The sequence below is a fragment of the Theropithecus gelada genome, chromosome 2 (genome assembly GCF_003255815.1).
Source record: "Theropithecus gelada isolate Dixy chromosome 2, Tgel_1.0, whole genome shotgun sequence".
NCBI lineage: Eukaryota > Metazoa > Chordata > Mammalia > Primates > Cercopithecidae > Theropithecus > Theropithecus gelada.
In genome coordinates, this window is record NC_037669.1 from 111,835,376 (window position 1) to 111,857,354 (window position 21,979).

Here is a 21,979-nt window from a genome sequence, read left to right on the forward strand (position 1 = left end):
CTGTAAAGTGAGTTCTTAACCAGAAGCAATGCCGGAGAGTAGAATACTAGGGATAAGACATTCTGTAAGTCAAAAGACGGCATTTTCAGCAGAATTATTTTGTGCAGTAAAGGCAAATTCCTATCCAGGGTAAGTTTCTATTCCAGTAAGAACAAATTTCTGCCCCTAATGATGATGGAAGTGGTCCAGAGTAATCAACCTGCAACCAAATTGATCACCCTATGAATGGTGTCATGTCAGAGACTCAGTGTTGTTCTCTGATGCGGGCAGATTGAGCTTTCATTGGTGGCTGTAGCTTGGAATTTATATTACTGAACCTACACATAAATTTAATCTCTGCCTCAATGACCACATTTTTATGAGCCCATTGGGTGATGGGGAATGGCTAGGGAAAGAGGCTGAGTGGCATCCACAATCATCCTATGTACTTGAAGCCAGAATTACATACTGGCTTCTCCCTTGCTTCTTTTACTTAATAAATCTCTTGCAAATATTCCGTATCAGTGCATGAAGAGTTTTGAGAAAACACATCTTTTCAAGATATTTTTTATTCTTTTGTATAATGTGACCAGACTGAATTTATGGTCATGTGATTTAAGTGAAAGTCAACAAAGGGGCACGTCTGGACTTGAACTGGTGGTATTTTCTGATGTGCTGAGCTGACCCCATGGAATTAGAAATACTCAGTACCTGAGAAGGAAACCTGTGCCATCAGGATGCCAGGAAAGTTCCTGAAGCTTCAGAGTCCAGTCCAGTTTTGGTCATGACTGTATAACACATAGTAGCTCATGAGCACTGACCAAAACCAATGACTATCCTTGGCTGTCCTTGTCTTTTCCCAACTTCTCTTTAACTCAGTGATGTCTATTCCTTTCATTTGTTAGTCTGTGTATCCTCTCTCATCTTCTCATAGTCAGGGACCTTGATATAATCATTGTTGTAGTCTAAGTGCCTAGCATAATGCCTGATACACAGAGGGGCTCAATTTATATTCACATTTAAATTCATTCAACAAATATTAACTGAGCCCTTACTATTAATGCATGTTGAGTGAATACTCCCTTTCTGTTTTCTTTGGTGCTTTTTCTGGCTATAACTCTTTCCTGCGTTCTTGTTTTCTTTGGCACAAAATAGAAACAAGTATTATTGAAAGACAACTTAGTTCAACTCAGTTCTACAAACACTTGGTGTCTACTTTGTGCTAGGCATAGAATTTGACAAAGCTTTCTCTCGGAACACTATCTAGTAGAAAAGAAAGACACCTACAAATATGATCAAAAGTAAGGTGGGAAATGCCAGGATAGGAACATGCATTTGGAGCTAGGAGAGTATTTTCCTGCCAGCAGATGTTTAATGTGACAGACTAGGTCACAGTAAGAGATTAATACTAACAGCAACAACTAAAATTTATGTAGTGATTACTAAGTTCTTGGCACTGTCGTTAGTACTTTACATATATTAGCTCATGTAATCCTCACGATAACTCTAAAAGGTAGGTACTAGTGTTATGACAGCTTTTGGAGTGGGAGAACTGAGACATAGAGAGGTTTACGAATATGGCAGAGGCCCATATTCCAATCCCCCACCTCCATCCACTAGTTTCACCCTCAACCAGTGGCTGACAGGAACTGGTGTATTAGTAACTGAGGAACGTTGCCTCTCAGGTGGCTAACTCTTAGGTGGCATAGCTCTGGGGCACAAGTTCTTTGCTATTGCACAGTTTCCCTGTGGGATAAAATGTCAGCCGTCATAGAGGTAGCTGGCATGATAATGTTCCAAAGTTTTTTCCCTTTCTCATTTCCCTATTCCCCTGCTGGTATTTTCCAAGCTTCTCAAATCAACTGCTAGCCCTTGAATCCTTGTCTCAGTCTGCTTCTGGGTGAATCCAAAGTTGTGCGTGAATCCAAACCAAAACAAGTAACACACCCAGGGTAGATTTGAACCCAGCCTTTGGACCCCTGAGTGTATGCTCTCACCAATCCCTTTACCGACACTAGGGGGCAGGATAGGCAAAGAGGCTGAGAAAGTCATCTGTGTTTGAAGAAGGTTCAGTGTGACTAGAACAGAGCCGTCTGGTGAGTGGGGGTATGGGGAAGAGGTAGGGAGATGAAATCAAACATGTAATGTGGGATGAATGCATGAAGTTCGTGTAGATCTTCAAACAAAATCGCAAAGCAATGGGAAGTCACTGCATGGTTTTGCTCGGGGTTTGATATGATCAGATATATATTTACAAAAGTTCTTTCTGGTGACAATGTAGAGGATGAATTGGAATAAGGGACAGTGGAGAGATTGCAGGTAGGATGAGTGGTTTGAGGCTACAGCAACTAGGAGAACAACAGTCTATATAGAAAAGAAGGGGCTGACCTAACAGGCCTTTAGGACATAGGATCAGTGCTACATGGTGCAGGGCACTTTTGTGGATGGCCTTGGACTGACTCAGTTCTCCATCTTTGTCACTTGTAGTTCTCAAGAATAACTATAGGATGTGCTGAGAATGCAACATCCTGAGATAAGGAGGGACTGGCTGGAACAGCTCAGTCTCTGTTCTAGTCTCCCCTAGAAACTGGATGTCTTTCAATGCTTCAGCCTAGCAAATCACATGACCCCAAGGTATAAAATCTAGGGTGGGCTGCTTTCTGGAGTTCCTCAGCTTTGGCGCCAGTAGGCATGTGCGATCATGACTCCATTTGCCCTGAGCCTTGGGGGGCCAGCTTACAATGAATCTTAGCCTCCTGTTGTCCCTTGCTGCCTCTTTGTAAGTAACTTATTATATGTGAGGGTTCTGTATCACTGGATTCAGACAATTTGATAACCAGTGCACAGTGAAGCTGCTTTGCACGTGGTGACTGGGTGTGGTTAGGTGCCTACTTGAAGGAAATTGAGATATGTAGGGTGAATCTGAGGATTTGGGTGGAGGGTAGTGACTTTAACTGTGGTGGGAATATGTTGGGGTCAGGGATTGGGGTGTGTGAGAGAGTGTGTGTTTAGAAAAAGGACTATTTCAGTTGGACATACTAAGTTATAAGTGTCTGAAGGCTATCCAGGTAGAGATGTCCAGAGGCAGATGAAAATAGAGCTCTGAGATTTAGGGAGGAGGCAACAACTGGATGTACAAATTTGGGGATGTCACTTGATATTTGAAGGTATTAAAGCCCTGGGCATGAATGGAGTTCCTTGAAAACTCCAAAAGGCAAAAATCCTGCTGTGGACAGTCCGTATTTTCAAACACATTATCTCATTCAATTTTCATAATAATCATCTAATATGAAGGTGAAAGACATTATTTTCATCATCATCTTGTAAGGGAGAAAGCTGAGACATGAGAGAGGTTAGGAAACTTACTTCCTTAGCTGGAGATGGGAAAGAGCTGAGACAAAGACTGGATCCACTGGCTCCAAGTCCAGTGCCTTTCCCATCCCACCACACTGGTGACATCTCAAAATATATTTGCATGCCTGTGTTGAGCGATTTAGGTATTCTCTAGGAAAGTTTCTTTTTAAGAGAAGGTGTTGTATTTTTCATATATATATATCTGTATTGTATTGTAGAAACCTGGCATATGCCATAACATGATGTGTAATGTTCTTTTCTGTAATTTATACTTATTTACTGATAACTGGACATACCTTTAAGTCAATGATTGCACCTGGGCATAGATGACACTGAATCCCACTTTTCAGGGGAGTGCTTTCTTTGCAGGTGAATTCCCAGAGGCTCAGCTAATACTGGGGCATTTTTCTTGGTCCCTTTGTTTCTACATCACCTGTCACCATGGTTGTCTCCCTTTTCATTATTTTTGACCATGTGCCAAACATCCACCCTTACTCTATAGGATTAAGTTTTAGGCTGTAATAATTGACGTTTATTCAGTGGACATCCCGAATGCCTACAGCAAATCTTTCTGAGGTTTTTCTTGTCCACCTTTTATGACATGAGAAAAGCACTCTCCAAATAGTCCCATAAGTCATGTCAGGAAAGGACCCTGACACGGAGCCACCTAGGAACTCAACCAGTTTTGGCCAGGATGTTAGGAAACCTGCTTCCCTCTGTGATTTGCCCAGGAAATGACACTGACATTTGAAAAAATGTTACAGAAGAGGCCTTGTTATGTGACAAATTGTGACATTTAAACACTTACATGACTTGTGGCATATTTTATTTATTTGAAGAAAAAATCCTGACAATGTCAAATACATATAAGTGAGTCAGGCCCTCGTTCCGTCCCTGGGCAGTCAATGCCAGAACCCAGCTGAACAGACTAACGGAGCAGCTCGAACCCGCAGAGAGCAGAAAGGGGCTTATAATGTTCTGCTGTGGCTGGCAATTCGCTTTCCCAACTCTTGAAGCTTATGTTAAGCACTGGTGGGAAAAATGGTCCCAGATTGTGGTATGACACTTCTGGTGTGTTTTTAGCTTCTTGCTATTTTATTTAATTTCCAGTCAATTATACTGATGTCTGAACCTATGACTGATTTCCTTTTAGGCAGAAAAACATCAATATCTTGATCCTTTTCTTTGAACATCAGAGTTTTCTTATTCTATATTTTAATTATGATAGTAATCAATCATGACTTATTTATAAGAAGGGACAGTTTCTGAAACCTCTATCCCCTACCTTCACCCTCTTCAAAATGTGTAGAACAGAGCAGCTGCAACTCATTCAGGATGTAGATGTGTCCTGCCTAGTGAAAAACATGAATAAGTCATTTCTTCCAGTGTGTGTGTGTGTGTGTGTGTGTGTGTGTGTGTGTTTTATGTAGACTTCTGAAACACTATGGCCCTTTTCCCACCACATCAGACTTTCTGAGTAATCAAATTATTTTTGTGAGAGCAGAAAGTGTTTCATCATATGGAGAAAATGTTGGTCATCTATAGTCCTTCTTTCTTTTTAGGAGAATAAAGATGTTTCCAGTATAATAACATTTAGCCATATATCAGGTAATTTTCTTCTTACTTTTTTCAGTTTGTTAGAAATTGGAGAGAGAAAGTAAAGGATAAATAATATTTTCACTTTCTGAATTGATAGCTCATGTTTATGCCCTTAATCTGAAGTTAAAATAAATGCTGGATAATCCTTGCATAAAAGTGTGAACATACTTAGAGTGTGTGTTTAATCAGAGCCCAGTTCTTGACTCTTTTCTGGGGAAAAAACAGAGGAACTTGGATTCAATCTCTGGCACTCTTGCATATAGCCTTGTTGTTAACAACCCTGGCTCAAATGTATATATTCATTCTCTACTGCTCATCTGCATCTCTCCCTGTACCTCTTGTTTTCTTTTTGGGTGACTCTGAATTTTCTAAACTCAGACACGTCCTTGCTCAGCCTCATGCCTCTATGTTAATAGTTTCTGGGATTTCAGACATGCCAGATGAGATTCAATACTGGGATCAAATCCCTTCTTTCACCACTTGGGGCAGTGGGTGGGAATCCTCCTCAGAGGTTGCTCCCTGAAAGGAACTGGGAGCAAGTGATAAAAACCCACATTAGTCTCTTGATGACTCATCCCCATTCCTCTGATCTGGATGCTGTTAAATCTTCCTGAAACTGACCTTAGTTGTGAGATTCTATTTGGCAGAGCTAAGGCTGGGGCAGTCCTAGGAAAAACTATAGGAGAGATGAAACTTGTCTTAAGAATCTTTTATTGTTGTGAAACATGCTGTGTGCATCTTTCTACTTGATCTCCAAACTCTTAGTGCACTTTCTTAAAAAAATAATAATTATATGTCCCCACCCAAATCTCACCTTGAATTGTTATAATCCACATGTGTCAAGAGTGGGGCCAGGTGGAGATAATTGAATCGTGGGGGTAGTTTTCCTCATACTGTTCTCGAGGTAGTCAGTCTCACGAGATCTGATGTTTTTGTAAATGAGAGTTCTCCTGTACAAGCTCTCTTGCCTGTCGCCATGTAAGATGACCCTTTGCTCTTCCTTCGTTTTCTGCTGTGATTGTGAGGCCTCCCTAGCCATTTGGAACTGAGTCAATTAAATCTGTTTCCTTTATAAATTACCCCAGCCTTGAGTGTGCCTTTATTAGCAGCATGAGAACAGACAAATACAGTAGGATATATAATTATTATTATTTTTAAGAGTGTATACTAAGAGTTTGGAGGCACTGCAACAGGGTGTTTGTGAAACATAGAAGATAGGCAACTAGCCTGGGACACAGGAGGTTAGGAATCACCTCTTGGTGCAAATGAGGTTCGAGCTAAACCTTAAAAGATGAGTATGAGTTAGCCAAGTGGAGAGAAGGGAGATCAGAGAAGGCTGAAGCAGAGGAAACAGTAAGTGCAAAAGCCCAGAGGTGTGAACAATTTGGAACATTGGGAATGGCCTTTGACTGGAATGGCTGAGGTATAAGGTGACAGTGGGAAACAGACTTGAAGGGCCAGTTCCCTGCACAATCCAAGTCATCTGCAGCAGCAAAACGTTAGTAGTTTTTCTTAGGAGTGTAAGTCTTCCTTAATAAAGGCTGGTCTGCAGTCCCTTGTTGAATGAGAAATCTCCTCCTTTTAGCTTGCTTTGATTCCTGCAAACGCAAGAGTTTGGGCTGGGTTTGACTTACTGCTTCCCATAAAACAGAAATGGAAATGGCAAGAATGACCACATGAAGATAGCTTGTAATTTTCCAGTGGCTGCTTTTCGGGGATCTTGGACTACAGTGATATCAGAGGTAAATTAAATTGCTGGCTTTCCCTGGTCTTCCAGAGTTCCTTTGTTCCAGTTCTCCCTGGGATTTTTGCAAATCAAGTTTGATGGTTAACGCCAGGAGTTTCTGAGCTACTCAACTATTAAAAGACTTCCTTCTTAAGAGAGGAGACAGTTGTGTATTTTCACGTTGGATAATTTGGACATGTGGCTTCTCAGACATACCAAGTGAAAGCTTCTAAACAGTTTTGGATGTTTGCCAGGTGAACTTGAGGATTGTTAGTATTCAAAGGGTTATGTATTCAGCCAGATCGTGTGACATCTTCAAATAAATCGAGAATTGGAAAAGGGAAAGCCTCTGTTAGTGTTAGCACAAAACGAATCAGTAACAAGGGGCCCCGACTGGCCAGCCTAGATCTGGCTCCTGGAATTTCTGTTGGCATATACCTGAGCTGTATTTAGAGCATTCACTTTTTCTAGGAATGCTGAGACTTCACAGCTAATTATGACTTTCTGGAGATGGACCTAAATGTAGAATTGGCACCAAATTCTGCATCTGTCACAACTGTTGGAAAGGAAGGGACCTATTTTACATCAGTCACCAGTCTGAACTCCCTGTTTTCTTCTCAGTATTGCTAGATGTTAGCTACAGCAGCTGAATGCTTTTGGTTAGAGACAGACACTGTCAATTGCTCTGAAATGATACTTCTGTCATGCTCCAGAAGGCACAGGGAGGTCCTATTTTATTTGCTCACCATGAGAAGGAGCTAAGTGTCAGGGTTTGCAGCTGCCTGGTGGAGACTGTTAGAATTTTAATGCAGCAAGTAAAAAGGTTGAAATGTGATAATTGTCCAACTAGAAGAGGCTGATAGGTTTGGGCAGACCTCACATGAGGTTATCATATGGATGATGAGGTGCTGAAATAACCACAGTGTTGCAAATAGTAGGTGGGGTTCCAGTTGGTGAGTAATGCTTTCTGTTGGTTTATCTGTGATAAGAAATATCACTAGATGGTCCAAGGAGGACTCACTTTCTTAAATGTTATGATGTGGGAAAAAAACTAAGAGGTAGGGAGAAAGATAATTCATTCCTTCATCTTCTTTGTGCTCCTTAAAGTTGATTTACTCCAAAATAAGCAGGTAACAAGGCAATTGCTAGACCAAATAGGTATTACTCAACCCAAGGGACAACAGCCTTAAGAAAAATGCAGAGAAATTCCTTAGCATCTGGTGAATAGCAATGGTTGCTTAAATTAGAGTTTTAAAGTTCTGAATCTTTCCTAATATATTATCACTTCTTTCCTTTCTCTTAAACTAGGTTTCATTTCCTATAAACTCTTATTATTATATCAGTTGCCCCCCACTATCTTTTTCTAAGGGAACTTCTTGTCTTCTGCTAAAATAAAAATGTTCCTGCATCTTTCACTTAGTGAAAATCAGAAATGCTTTTTCCCCTTTTACATTGTATGAGATTACTGAGTGACTCATGCATGGAAAAATTGCAAAGTAAATTTTGAGCACTGGTTCTTTTGCTCTTTTACGCTTTCAGTAATACTTGCTTTCCTTCCCATACATGTGGGACCTTCAACCAAAATCTGGCAGAAGATTTCAGGACAAGAATCTGGTGTAAGTTTTTTTTTTTTTTTTTTTCTCTCCCCACATTTCCTGTAGTGGACATCTGTTGTTCTTACTTGCCCAGCATCCCTTCTTCTGTTCTTTACATACACCAGTTGACCTTTGAGGAATTATCTGACTTCCATTTAGTGTGGCAGCTAATCACATGCCCTACCTCCATCATTACAGAAGTGGGCATGTAATGCCATGCGATAAGTCTGGCCCAAAAGACTTTACTATCCTCTGAGCCATACTGGTGGGCCCAGTAGTGGACAAGAGATACAAAGGGATCTGGCTTTTGCAAGGACTGATATTAATACTGGGGTTTTCTCCTTCTGTAACTATAGAAATAGGGATTTTGTGAACATGTAGTTGCTGGAGATTATCTTTGCTGGTATGTGTTTAAAGGTGTGATCAAAAAAAGGAAAAACACTGAGGGGGAGAGAGAGAGAGAGACAGAGGATTTTATGAAGGTAAGTTTTGTCTGCTACCTAAACAAATTTTTAGTAATGCTATATACTAGTTGGTGAAGTTGTGTAGAAGGTATAGAGGACTTTGAAGCTTTCTCTGTGGTCTCTTCATATACTATGTTGGTAACAAGTTATACTACAACTTGCAAGGGCTTGGGGCTTACATTTGTTTCAAGGTTAAAAAAACAGTTCTGGAAACCCTAAGTGATTATATTGTTTGAGAGAATGACTTCTTTTTCCACCTAAATGAGACACTTATCACAAAGTCACAACTGGAATTCACAGACTGACATTTTCTTCCAATACTTTGGCACTGCAGTGCAGAATTCATAGTACCTTAGCCGAGACAAAACCACGGCAATTGTAGTAATATTTTGTTAGGAGCACAGCTGTGCTCTCAAGTAATATGAATCTGGTTGTTACCAAATTGAATTAGAACATATTGTAGAGTTTCAGCAGTGTTACTTTTCAGAAGGCCAAATCATACTTAAGAGATGGTGCAGGATTAAAACTAATATAGACATCAGAAGGAGTTAGCTAGTTCATCAGTTTAACTCATACATGAATATTTAGGTTCTAATGGGTACATTCTTAACTTTTAAAATGGATGCCCTTTGTACTACCTTCATAAATTCCCTTTATGTCACAATTCTGTCTGAATGGGTTACTTTTCTTGGTCTTATGTTTGAGACAAATGGAAATTACTCTTCCCCATCCCCTCCTTCATTTCAATAAAATAACGCTAATAAAATAAGTCAGTGCAGGAGTATTGATTTTATTGTGTGGATTTGGTTGGTAGATATTACAGGGAGACAGATTTCCACTTGTTATGAGGAAAACATTTTAGCATTAAGTGGTGACCTATCCCATCACTGGCAGGATTCAGGTAGTAACCATTTATATTGCTAGATGATTCCTGCTTAAAATCTTGTGGAAGGAATTTATTGATGTGCGTTTTGGGCAAAATGACATTTTAGAGCTATTCTAGCTCCAAGAGACTATATACTACTAGTGGATATACTAATACCACTTGTACCTTTATTATTAATTATAGTAACTACTATTATTACTAGTATGTCTATTATATGCTGTATACAATGCTTGATATTGACATACATAAGCCATTTAAGCCCCATATCAATACTTTGTAAATATTATCCCCACCCATGTGGATTAGATACCTAATTGTTCTCTATTTTTTTTTCATGTGTGTTTGTTGAGCCTTCTAGTAGATTACAAAGGTATTCTTAAAATATAAGGCAGTGTTGTATACTTTGTATTATTTCTTACAGTTACTTCAAATATGGAAAGGTGGGACAGATTTAACATAGAAGTTATTTCTTCAGTTCTGCTGTGCTTATCGTGCTGGCAAACTTTTCGGGGGAGTCCTGAAACTCTTTCTTGAGTTTACTTTCCTACATGATCCACACATCGAAGTGGTTATTGTAGAACTGTGACTGTTCTTACTAAATTATTTTATAAGGGAGAGAGAAAAGAGCAGAAGTTAAGAAGAGAAGGAACATTGTCTACCCTTTAATCATACCTTCTTCCTTATACGGACAATGAGAACCACCTTACTTACTTAAACATTGTTCATTTCAGTGTTTTGGTGGAGGGCAGAGGAAATTTAACTATGCTTGTATTATAACAAACCTTTGCTTTAAAATTATTGTTTTAACTCACTTGAGTGAATTACTCATATTGTTTTTGCTATCCTGCTGGCCTCACTTTTAATGCCAGTGGAATGATTACAGTGTTGTTTCACCCACAGAAATGTGGTAAGAAATTTATGGCTTGACATCCTGAAAATAATATTTGCTTTATAAATGCCATGCATTCACAGCATGGTCAGCATGGTCATTCACAGCAATGGGAAAGGGTAGCCTGCTGGAACTCTAAATGTCACGTGGTCTACAGAAGAGGTATTTTATGATTGCCTACACTGTCATTACCATCAGCTAGTGTTTTGCCAGTAGCTTTCTACAGAATCATATATTTTATTATAGCTATTTCCAAGCAATCATTGGTACATTTACCATTTCTGGATTTTAATACAATTGCAACTCAGAGACTCTGAAATCAATAAAGTTTTAGATGGGATGTGCCAATTGGATAATGAAAGTGATTTGAAAGTGTAAACGTTTATACCATTTAGGGAAGTCATTCTTGATGAATAATATGGAGATCAGAGCTCTGCTTCTAGCAGACGGAAATACAGCTTTAGGACTTAAAAATGAGACTTACTAGCAATATCAATAGAAAAGCTGTTTTGTAATCCATAGATTAATATATACAGATTCTGTTTGAGGATCAGACCTGTGCGCCAAAGGTTAGCAAATGGTATTCATTCCTCCTTCCACATACCTAGGATGGAATGTTTGTGTTAAAAGGGACCTTGATGATCAGCTGACCTCATCTCCTAATTTTACAGTCAAAGGAGTCAAAAGACTAATTGAGAACTTTAAAGTCATCTGGTCACCATATCTCCAGTGAAGTCTTTGACTTCCAGTTCAATGCTTTTTCTTCACTCCTATAATTTTTTCAAAGCCTCAGATTCCCCCAGTGTTATCTAAAAGATGCCAAAGTCATGGAAATGGTCACCATAGCAGGGAAGTTACAGACTATTTTCTTACATCTTCACCATCTTAGTATGTGTATAGCCTTGGGGAAATTCTTTAACATCTCTTAGCTTCAACATTCTCATCTGTAGGATGAGATAATAATAATACCTCCTCCAATAGAGTTGTTAAATGATTGAATTAGTTAACATATGCAAAGCATTTAAAACATCATTAGTCCCAGATCTTTCTCTTTTAATAATGAGCATTAATTGTGTATATATCTAAATTTCTTGAAGGGGCTGTTGCTGTATTGGGATTCTAGAAGGCACCAGTTAATCTTTTTGGTGTCATTATTTAAAAATTTCTACATTGTTATCTTAAACATTATTTGGGAATTTTTAATAAAAATTCAGAGTTAAGTAAAAATAAAATAACCCATCTGATAATTTCACTCACATATATTTCACCCTTGGATCACTTGAAGGGAAGCCTAAAAAACATTAAAGACTGCACATTTTCAACTCTATAGTCTCAAGTAATTCTTTAGTATCTTCAGAATTATATGTTTTAAAGTAGAGTAGAAATAAAAGAATTTTTCATCCTATTTTTCAAATGGTCACAACATTATGTGTATGTGTTTGGGTGTTAAAAAAAAGAAACTTTCTTTGTCATCACTCAAAATATTTTTAAAGGTAGTGAAATACAAATTTTTGGACTAACATGGGCTGGTCAGCTCAGAATGCAAGAAGTATTCAAATCTTGCAATTTAATAGATTTTTTAAAAGAAATTTTAATTACACATTTGAAGTCCTGATTACATCCTAAGGATTTATTTGCTTATGAAAAGTCAAACTATGAATTACAATATTGCAGAATAATTTTCCACTTCATCAGATTAGTTTTACCATTCATTCCACAAATGATTTGTAAAATTTTGCAATACCTAAAATACTTTGATACTACATTACAAAAAGGTACTTAAATATAGATGAGAAAGATAGATGTTTGTCTTCTTCTTTTGATATTGATATTAAATGAAAGATGGAATGCTTTTTATTTAAAATCAATCCCTCATATTTTCCCCCAAACACAATAAGTAAATAGTAATGTGAACAAAGGCTTTCTTTAAGTCTGTTATTCAGTTCAAATATGTGTTAGAAAAAAGATCTATTCTGTGTATAAAATATAACAACAAAAAAGGGAGTTGTAAATAGAAAAATAAAACATGTAGAAGAGACTAGTATTCTGTGCACATAGCTTTAAAATCCCAATAGGGAACACTTGTCAGAAGGAGATACTACACATTCATTAACTTAAACACAAATTCCCAAAGAGCAATATTCCAACACATTAATTTGCTACAACAGATTTACCCATTGAAACCGGTCCACCAATTTTTACCAGCAAGTAGCATCTTAATTTTACCATCTAACGGGTAAATTCAAATGAAATAAAGATTTCCACACAAGTGTCAGTAACACAGGCTTTTCTGGATTGTAATGGAGCACCTACCAACATTCAGTCAACTCACAGGTAATGATACTCCTTGTAGGTATCATCTCTTCACACAGTAGAAGGGTCTTAAATGGAAAAGGGGTCTGTTCATTTTCTACATAAATCACAGGAAGATATTATAGAATTGGCTAATGAAAACAGCTTGTATTTTGGAAATTAGTTTTAAAAATCTGAAGTTATGAATAAAAAGTGACGAAAAAAAGTAGCTGGCTGGGTTTCCCCTCTTCTTTACAGTGATATGGTAAAAAATACAAGGAAAGTACCTAACTTCCTTTAATTAGGAAGTCTGGTCCTTTCTCTTGCTATAGGGCTCAGTTTAGAATAAGAAAAGAAAAATATTTTTGGCTGTAGCTTTAGTAAACAATGAGTGATGAAAAATATTGTCTTCAAGAGATCTGACAACTCAGAACACAGACTTTTTCACATTGATGTCACCTACATTCCTCCACAAAGCTTGGCAAATGAATAACTGAGCCCTATTTTGGCAGAATGAGAGAAGAAAGTACTAGTTCCAGTACAGAAATGAGATTATGAAAACCACCAACCAACACAAAACAGTTATTTATTCTCTTGAATAATAAAGACATTATGTTTGCATATAGAACAGCTTTTGCATTATTGCTCTACATATAAGAATATATTAGGGAACTCATAACAGACTGCACATTACAAACTTAAGGTTCTTTGGTGAAGAATGGAAGAAAACAGTATTTGAGCTTTAACAGAAATTATTTTATCCACTTTTGCATTTATCTATTAATCCGTTGGATCCTCTCACAGAGTAGGGAGAGGTACTGTGTAAGTTTCACCATGGCAACAATTGCCACGCCTCCAGCCATCATACAGGTTGGCCAGAAGAGTGAATGGAACAGCACGTTGGAACTGTAGAGTTTGGTTAGGATAACGCTCTTCTGGTTTCCTTCTGGGTCAGAATAGCAGGAAAAGTGTTGATACTTCCTGAAGTTTTCCATGACAACATTCACCAGGGACATGGATTCTTCAAAATTTTTTCCACACTTAGGTATATAGGAGCACTGTGGAGAATAAGATAAACTGTTACTAGAAGATATTCTGTGTGTTTCAGACTCTAGGCGGGGTTGGAGTATTGTGTTCAAATTAGTGATCTGTGAAACAACCATGGTGATTATTCTTTTCATATTCAAACTGGTGCCTTGGGAAACCCTAATAAATAACACATTGATTAAAACAATGTTTTAAGGTATCTGACCAAGATGTCCCTTGATTGCTCACCCATATACTATTTATTGATTGAAATAAAATGATAGATATGTTAATTAGCTTGATTTAATCATTCCATGTTGCGTACATAAAATAAATTAAATGATTCCCAGGATTCTTTTTGCCATAGCTAGGTATGATCGGTTTTAATTATTTTCTATTGAACATACTTCTCTTTGGAATCAGAATGTCAACTCTGCCATCATTTTGTCTGTCCACATCTGTCCACATAACATAAAAGTTCTCTCGGGGAAAGTAGTTTACTCTTATCGTTTTTTCTTGGTTTCATTTTATTTGGTTACCTTGCAACTGTCATAAAAAAAACAGCCACACTTCTGTTGAATTACTGAAAAAGAAATCTGTGATGTGTAGGAATATTGAATAGTTAAAAAGCTGAGATGAGTGGGTCAGACCCATTTAGCATGCCAAAGTAGCTTTTCCTATAAGCCAAGGAAAAATAAAACAGCTTTTCCTATAAGCCAAGGAAAAATAAAACAGCTTTTCCTATAAGCCAAGGAAGAATAAAACAGTTCTTTAATCACCACTCACCTGAGAACTTACGCTACCTTTCTTTTGATCTTTTCACCTCTCTTTTCTTTGGCTACCTCTTTTACATGTCTCTCCTCTCTTTATTTCTACACACTTTGATATGGTTTGGTTCCGTGTCCCCTCCCAAATCTCACTTGAATTGTAATCCCATGTGTCAGGAGAGAGACCTGCTGGGAGGTGATTGGATCATGGGGGCAGTTTCCCCCACGCTGTTCTTATGATAGTGAGTAAGTTCTCATGAGATTAGATGGTTTAAAACTGTCTGGCAGTTCTTCCCTCATGTTCTCTCTCTTGCTTGCCACCATGAGAAGATGTGCCTTGCTTCTCCTTCATTTTCTGCTATGATTGTAAGTTCCCTGAGGCCTTCCCAGCCATGTGGAACTGTGAGTTAATTAAACCTTTTTCATTTATAAATTACCCAGTCTCAGGTAATATCTTTATAGCAGTGTGAAAATAGGCTAATACAGAGAATTGGTACTAGGCCAGTGGGGTATTGCTATAAAGATAACTTGAAAATGTGGAAGCAACTTTGGAATTGGGTAACAGACAGAGGTTGGAACAGTTTGGAGGACTCAGAAGAAGATAGGAAGATGAGGGAAAATTTGGAACTTCCTAGAGATTTGTTGAATGGTTTTGACCAAAATGCTGATAGTGATATGAACAAAGAAGTCCAGACTGAGGTAGTCTCAGATGGAGATGAGAAACTTACTGGGAACTGGAGCAAAGGTTGTGCTTGCCATGCTTTAGCAAAGAGATTAGCAGCATTTTGCCCCTGTCATAGAAATCTGTGGAACTTTGAACTTGAGAGAGATGAATTAGGATATCTGACAGAAGAAATTTCTAACCAGCAAAGCATTCAAGAGGTGACCTGGCTTTTCCTGAAATGTGCAGTTATATGCATTCACAAATAGATGATTTGAAATTGGAGCTTATGTTTAAAAGCATAAAAGTTTGGAAAATGTGCACCCTGACCATGTTGGTAGAAAACAAAAACCCATTTTCTGGGGAGAAATTCAAACCTCCTGCAGAAATTGGCATAAGTAATGAGGAGCTGAATGTTAATAGCCAACACAATGGGGAAAATGTCCCTAGGTATGTCAGAGATTTTTGTAGCAGCCCTTCCCATCACAGGCCTGGAGGCATGGGAGGGAAAAATGGCCTAGGGCCCTGCTACTCTATGCTGCCTTGCAACTTGGTGCCCTGTTTTCCAGCTGCTCCAGCTGTGGCTATAAGGGGTCAATGTACAGTGCAGGCCATTGCTTCAGAGGGTGTAAACCCCAAACCTTGGCAGCTTCTAGGTATTGTTGGGACTGCAGGTGTGCAAAAGACAAGAGTTAAGGTTTTGGAACTTCCACCTAGATTTCAGAGGATATATAGAAATGCCTGGGTGTCCAGGCAGAATTCTGATGTAGGAGTGGAGCCCTCATGGAGAACCTCTGCTAGGGCAGTACAAAAGGGAAATGTGGGGTTGGAGTCCCCACACAGAATCCCCACTGGGGCACTGCCTAGTGGAGCTGTTAGAAGAGGGCCACTGTCCTTCAGACCGCAGAAGGATAGATTCACCGACAGCTTGCACCATGTGCATAGAAAAGCCGCAGGCACTCAGAGTCAGCCTGGGAAAGCAACTGCAGGGGCTGTACCCTGCAGAACCAAACCACAGGGTGAAGCTCCCAAGGCCTTGGGAACCCACCTCTTGCATCAGCATGCCCTGAATGTGAGACATGGAGTCAAAGGAGATTATTTTGGAACTTTAAGATTTAATGACTGCCTGGCTAGGTTTTGGACTTGTATGGGGCCTGTTGTCCCTTTGTTTTAGCCAACTTCTCCCATTTAGAATGGGTCTATTTACCCAACAACTGTACCCCCATCGTATCTTGGAAGTAACTAACTTGGTTTTGATTTTACGGGCTCATAGGTGGAAGGGATTTGCCCTGTCTCAGATGAGACTTTGGACTTGGAATTTTGAGTTAATGCTGGAATGATTTGAGACTTTGGGAGACTGTTGGGAAGGCATGATTGGTTTTGAAATGTACAAAGGACATGAGATTTGGGAAGAGAGGACATGAGATTTGGGAAGAGCTGGGGCAGAATGATATGGTTTGGCTCTGTGTCTCCACCCAAGTTTCATCTCAAATTGTAATTTCCAGGTGTCAGGGAGGCACCTGGTGGGAGGTGACCAGATCGTGGAGGTGGTTTCCCCATGCTATTCTCATGATAATGAGTGAGTTCTCATGAGATGTGATGGTTTAAAAGTGTTTGGCAGCACCCCCGCCCTCATGTTCTCTCTCTTCTGCCAGTATGAGAAGACATGCCTTGCTTCCCCTTTGCCTTCCATCATGATTGTAAGTTTCCTGAGGCCTCCCCAGACATGCAGAACTGTGAGTCAACTAAACCTTTTTCTTTTATAAATTATCCAGTCTCAGTTGTTCTTTATAGCAATGTGAAAACAGATTAATACACACTTATATCTTTGCATTTTGTTTTCTTTTGTATCTCTTCCTTCCTTGCCCTTCCCTCAACCCCCACCTGGCTTTAAATCTTTCTCTCTGTTCCTCTTCCTGTTCACTCTTCCCTTTCTCCTCTTTCTTATCTAGATACAGATGGAATTAAATACCTTTCTTGTAGTTTTTCTTTTTATTTTATGTTATATAGTTGGACACATTTTTAATTAAAAAAGCTATCTCTGAGGAAATCTCTGTGACTTATATTCCTTTGTTTATAAATGTGCCATGACAAAACTGATATAATAATGAGGGTTTTTTTTTAAGTTTGGAAAAAGTGATTTAAATCGCTTTTCTGGGAGATGTTTGGGTTTTTGGCTAACTCTCTTCTCTATTGGAAAAACCTCTCAATAGACTTTTTACTGTCCTGCCCCTTGATACATATATATATAAAATCAAATGATTAACTTATCTGATTTATCAGAATTAAATTAGTTTCTGACAGAATCACTGCTTATCTATAGAGTGTTTTAGTGTGAGCTGAAACACTATGCTCCTTCTTCAAAACATTATCATTTTCAGTTGGAAAATTATCCTAATAAATTTATTTTATTTATAAAACTCACATCTTACTGTCATTTACCAATTTACAAATTGTAACTGTAAATATTCACATATATGACTTTTACAATGTGATTAGAACCTCTGTGCAATGCACAACCTCCATGACTATATGCAGAGACACAGATAAGGTGAGCTTTGAGGTACATTGATACAGGTTTTGGGGTAGAAGCCTGAAATTTCAGAAAAATGTAGACCAGTAGATTTCCCAGAAACAAAATATTTAAAAAACAAAGAGTTTTGGCTAATGAAATATATTTGAATTACTCTTTCCCTGGACTTTATCAGTGAGCACACAGGCACCTTGCTTTTTTTTTTTTTTTTTTTTTTTTTGCTGAGCTGTAGTCATTGAATTATTTGACTATAAACAGCAGGAAGGTTCTTTGATTAGTTAAAAATGAAGGATGAGCAGGCTGGCATTTATCATAAACCATGTTTAATGTAATGTTCTTGTAGCAAGGTCTGGTTGACACCTTAAAATTTAACCAGCTAAGAATAAATGTGAATACATTTGTATAGGTGAGTGGAGCAGAGAATTCCCTGGTACTAGCAAGGCACTAAGGGGGTGAAAGTATCACCAAGAAAGCAGAATTTTTCAGTCAGTTATAATTTAGTATGACAACTGGACTTTGACTGTCATGAAGCGAATTTCCTACCAGTTGAATGCCTCTGGATCAAAAGGGTATAAGGCAGTGTGGGAATACCTTAATTTTTGTCCTTCGAAGATGGACATCTTCGAAGATGCCCTGATCATTGCTTTAATGTTTTTAGAAATGTTTTTTGAACCAAAGCATTTAAAAAATAACAGACAAACTATTTCTGGTTGAATTTAAACCAAACCAATTTAGATTATGAATGCTTCAGGTATCTGTATATTTCTGTGCCAAGATAGTTTATAGTAGCAATTTCAGTGGTGAACAGTGCTAAGTTATTGAAATGATCTCAGTAAGAATGGCATTCCATTGAAAGTGAAGTTTTTCTTTTTCTTATGCTTTTGTGAACTGATTCAGCTTAAAAATATATATTTTTAAATAAACATTTGTCAGACAAATGGCAATAATTCTGTCACTAGGTAAGATTCTTCATATAAACTACCATTGAGACCATCTGGCAGAACTGTAATACAGGAGCTGCTAATTAAAGTTGAAAGTCATTGGACTTTCATTACATGCATGTGGGCTGGATGGATGAGGCATGGTTCATACTCGATTGATCGTGGGACCTCAGGGCCAATGGTACACATATGAGCAACAGGCAGATACCAGTGGAGAAAAGGTCCTCTCCCCTGGTGTTTTTAGCTCTTTCTCATCTTGTCATATTTTAAACATACATATAAACCAGCTGTCACTAGACCATTAACCGTCCCTGAGAATTAAAATTCTACTATTTGTCAATCAGTCATCTACTTTTATTATTGATAAGTCCTTTGGTGATCATCTACTTTTATTATTGATATGTCTTTTGGTGATAAGTCCTTTGGTGATGATGAATGTATGAGTAGTATAACAAGCTCCTGACTTGTGCTCAGGAGATCTGGTTACTGTGTGACTGTAGGCAAGTTATGTGGCCTCGCAGAATAAATTTTTAAAATCTATATAATGGGATTAATAGAGCCTTCATGGCAGGTTTTTTTTGGATTTTTTTTGTGACAATTAAATGATGAATATGCATAAAGGCTCAATAAATTTTCATTAACATGTTTTTCTATTGGAATTTCATATATATCCACATGGTCTTCTAAAAGTCTTCAGTCAAGCATCACATACTAAACTATGGAATCTCTAAGAAGAACAAAATTACTAGCTGCATGGTTTTGACAGAAGCAGTCCTGTTTAATGGCTGTCATCTCATGTCCCTTGCCTTTTTGTCTTAGGAGATTTGCATTATGCTGAATTCTACACTAGGAGCCTAGGTTTTTGTTTCTGTGGCTCAAACAATAGTCATGAGTATGTTTCTTAGGCAGGTGTGAATTTAGAGTGAAGATTTAGTTATCTCATGATTTTATCATGTGTTCAGAGGGCATTTTTATGTCTTTGGTTTCGAATACATAGAATGCATTTCAATAAACAAAACTTTACTAAGTGAGATATACACTTAGTTGGAAAAATGTAATTTAGATAGAAAATAAACATCTATCGTTTTTAGATCTTTCTTTTTTGGTGGGAGGTGTGGGAAGGGGAAGATTTAGCTTTTAGACTCTGTATGATATTTAACAGAAAGAACATATGAGTAATAATTTTATATATACAATATATTTTAGTACTGATAAAAATATGTTAATATTTTACTATGGCTATAGGTAATTTTTTCTTTTGTGCCTTAACATGTGATTATATAAATCTATCAAACCTCTGAAGCAGCCATTCAGTGGAAGATTTAGACTTACATCTCTCTTAATCCTGAGTTTTGTTAATAAAATCTTATTGCTTTTCCCAATCCTTAAATTCTTGACAGACAGAAACTTCTCTTTAGTACTGAAAACCACAGGGATGGACCCAAGATCATGCTCTTTCCTTTCCCAGCTGAAAAACCTTGGGTCCTGTCTATGTCTCCTGATCATCCTTTCCCTTACCTGGGCCATGAAGGGCCAGCAATTGCATCTTCTCTCCAATTTTTGGAGAACTGACTAAATTTTTTTCCTTAGCCTCTCTTCCAGAATCCTTTAGAACAGTTATTTTTATTCTCATGATGGACAGAAGTTTTAAGAAACTACCTGTTGGGCTTTTTTTCAGACATGCCTTACTAGGCTTGTGTGAAGCAAAGAGAGACATGCCTTCATCTTAAAAATAAAAGATGTGGGGAAGGGATGAGGCAATAAGAGAGTGTTTTTGGCTGAATAACCTCACTGTCAGTCTCCTTTCCTTGTGATGGTAGGAAGGGAGCTATCAATTTCTCAGATCACTTCAAGGGAAGGGTGTGTTCTTCATTTGCCTTTTTATAAAGAGGGAAGTATCTTATTTTTGAAATGGGGTTAGAAATGTAATAAAATCCATTCAATATTTATTGTCTCCAATATACCATGTAGCATGTTGTATATAGGTGACAAAAACATAAACGATATAGAATGTACAGAGAGAAACAGAAAAAAAAAAAACACAGATGGGTGATGAAATGGGATGAGAATGTGGCTAAAAAGCCTTTCAATAAAGACTGTACAATCATAGAGGTGGGTTACAAATGTACTGTCAGAACTCCTTAGTAGCCAGGTCCTAGTCCACAATGTCCATGAAGTAAACAAACAACAAACAAAAACCAAAAATGGAAAAAAACACTGCTCATGTGAAACATAAATATTATTGGTTCCAAAGTCAATGGAACTTTTTCTAGTAGTCTCAAATAATGAATATTGTGCACATATTTATTAAGCATATATAATGTACCAGACTGCATTCTATGCTCGAGAGCAGGACATAACTTGAATGTTCAAAGAATGTATAGTTCACCAGGTGGTAGCCTTGGATTCACAAATATATTTTCAACTTTTGAATTTTTTGAACATTAGTGATAAACAGATGAGTTGAGAAAGTAAATTGAGACTTCATTTCTTCCCACTCCTTTTGAGACTTCATGCTCTTTACCATCACTTTTTTAAAAAGTGGATCCTACAACGTTTACCTTAGACTTGTTTAGTTTGAATATCTAGTATCTGCTTGATTTTGGCAAGTTGACTGTTCCAAGTATTTAGTAGTGAAAAGGAAAATAGAATTCACACTGCTATGCATGACTGTTTCTTTCAGTGTTGAGACAAAGGTCCCATTACAGAGAGATTTTCCTTTCCTATATTTGCCCACAGGTCTCATATCTATTATGACACTTCTGCTTGATTTGGAGTAGAGAAGAAACTTGAAAGACCTAGGAAATTGACTAAGGAGATAGAATCTTCTTGGAGCTTTGGGATTAGACAATATCCAGAAAGCTTAAACCACAGAGTCCCTAGGATTCTGATGTATCCAATTAGTCCTAAAGTGAGGCAGATATTTAATCTGACCTTGAGTCTTCACCACGCGCCTCCCTCTTGGCAATTGAAAAGCACTAGGTTCCTTCCTCCTGCTTTCCTTTTTGATGCTCAGTATCAGCTTCTTTATGGCACATTCTTTCTTTTACTTATACACAAAGGTGCTCTCTTCAGTTTTCCCAGATTTCAACTTTGGTAAGGAGTGACTAAACTTTGTCAATCACAAAAGTGTTTCTGAATCTCTGGTCTGCCGGCAGTTTCAGGAAATGTTTAAGAAATATCTCAAATTTAAAATGCTAATTATGCGATGTCAAATGCCAAATTTCAGGGCATATTCCCCACCTCCAACCCCCACTTTTTTTTTTA

General features: G+C 37.9%; 1 protein-coding gene across 3 annotated transcripts in view; it reads right to left on the reverse strand.

Annotated features, from left to right (window-relative positions):
- Nucleotides 1-12,063: 12,063 nt before the first annotated feature.
- KCNMB2 (potassium calcium-activated channel subfamily M regulatory beta subunit 2) overlaps nucleotides 12,064-21,979 on the reverse strand; it is a 307,675-nt gene continuing 297,759 nt past the window's right edge. For all 3 annotated transcript variants that reach the window (XM_025375855.1, XM_025375854.1, XM_025375853.1), the window contains one exon: nucleotides 12,064-13,842. In XM_025375855.1, the coding sequence (XP_025231640.1) occupies nucleotides 13,558-13,842 (285 nt within the window). In that variant the 3' untranslated portion in view covers nucleotides 12,064-13,557. The remainder of the gene's footprint in view (nucleotides 13,843-21,979) is intronic.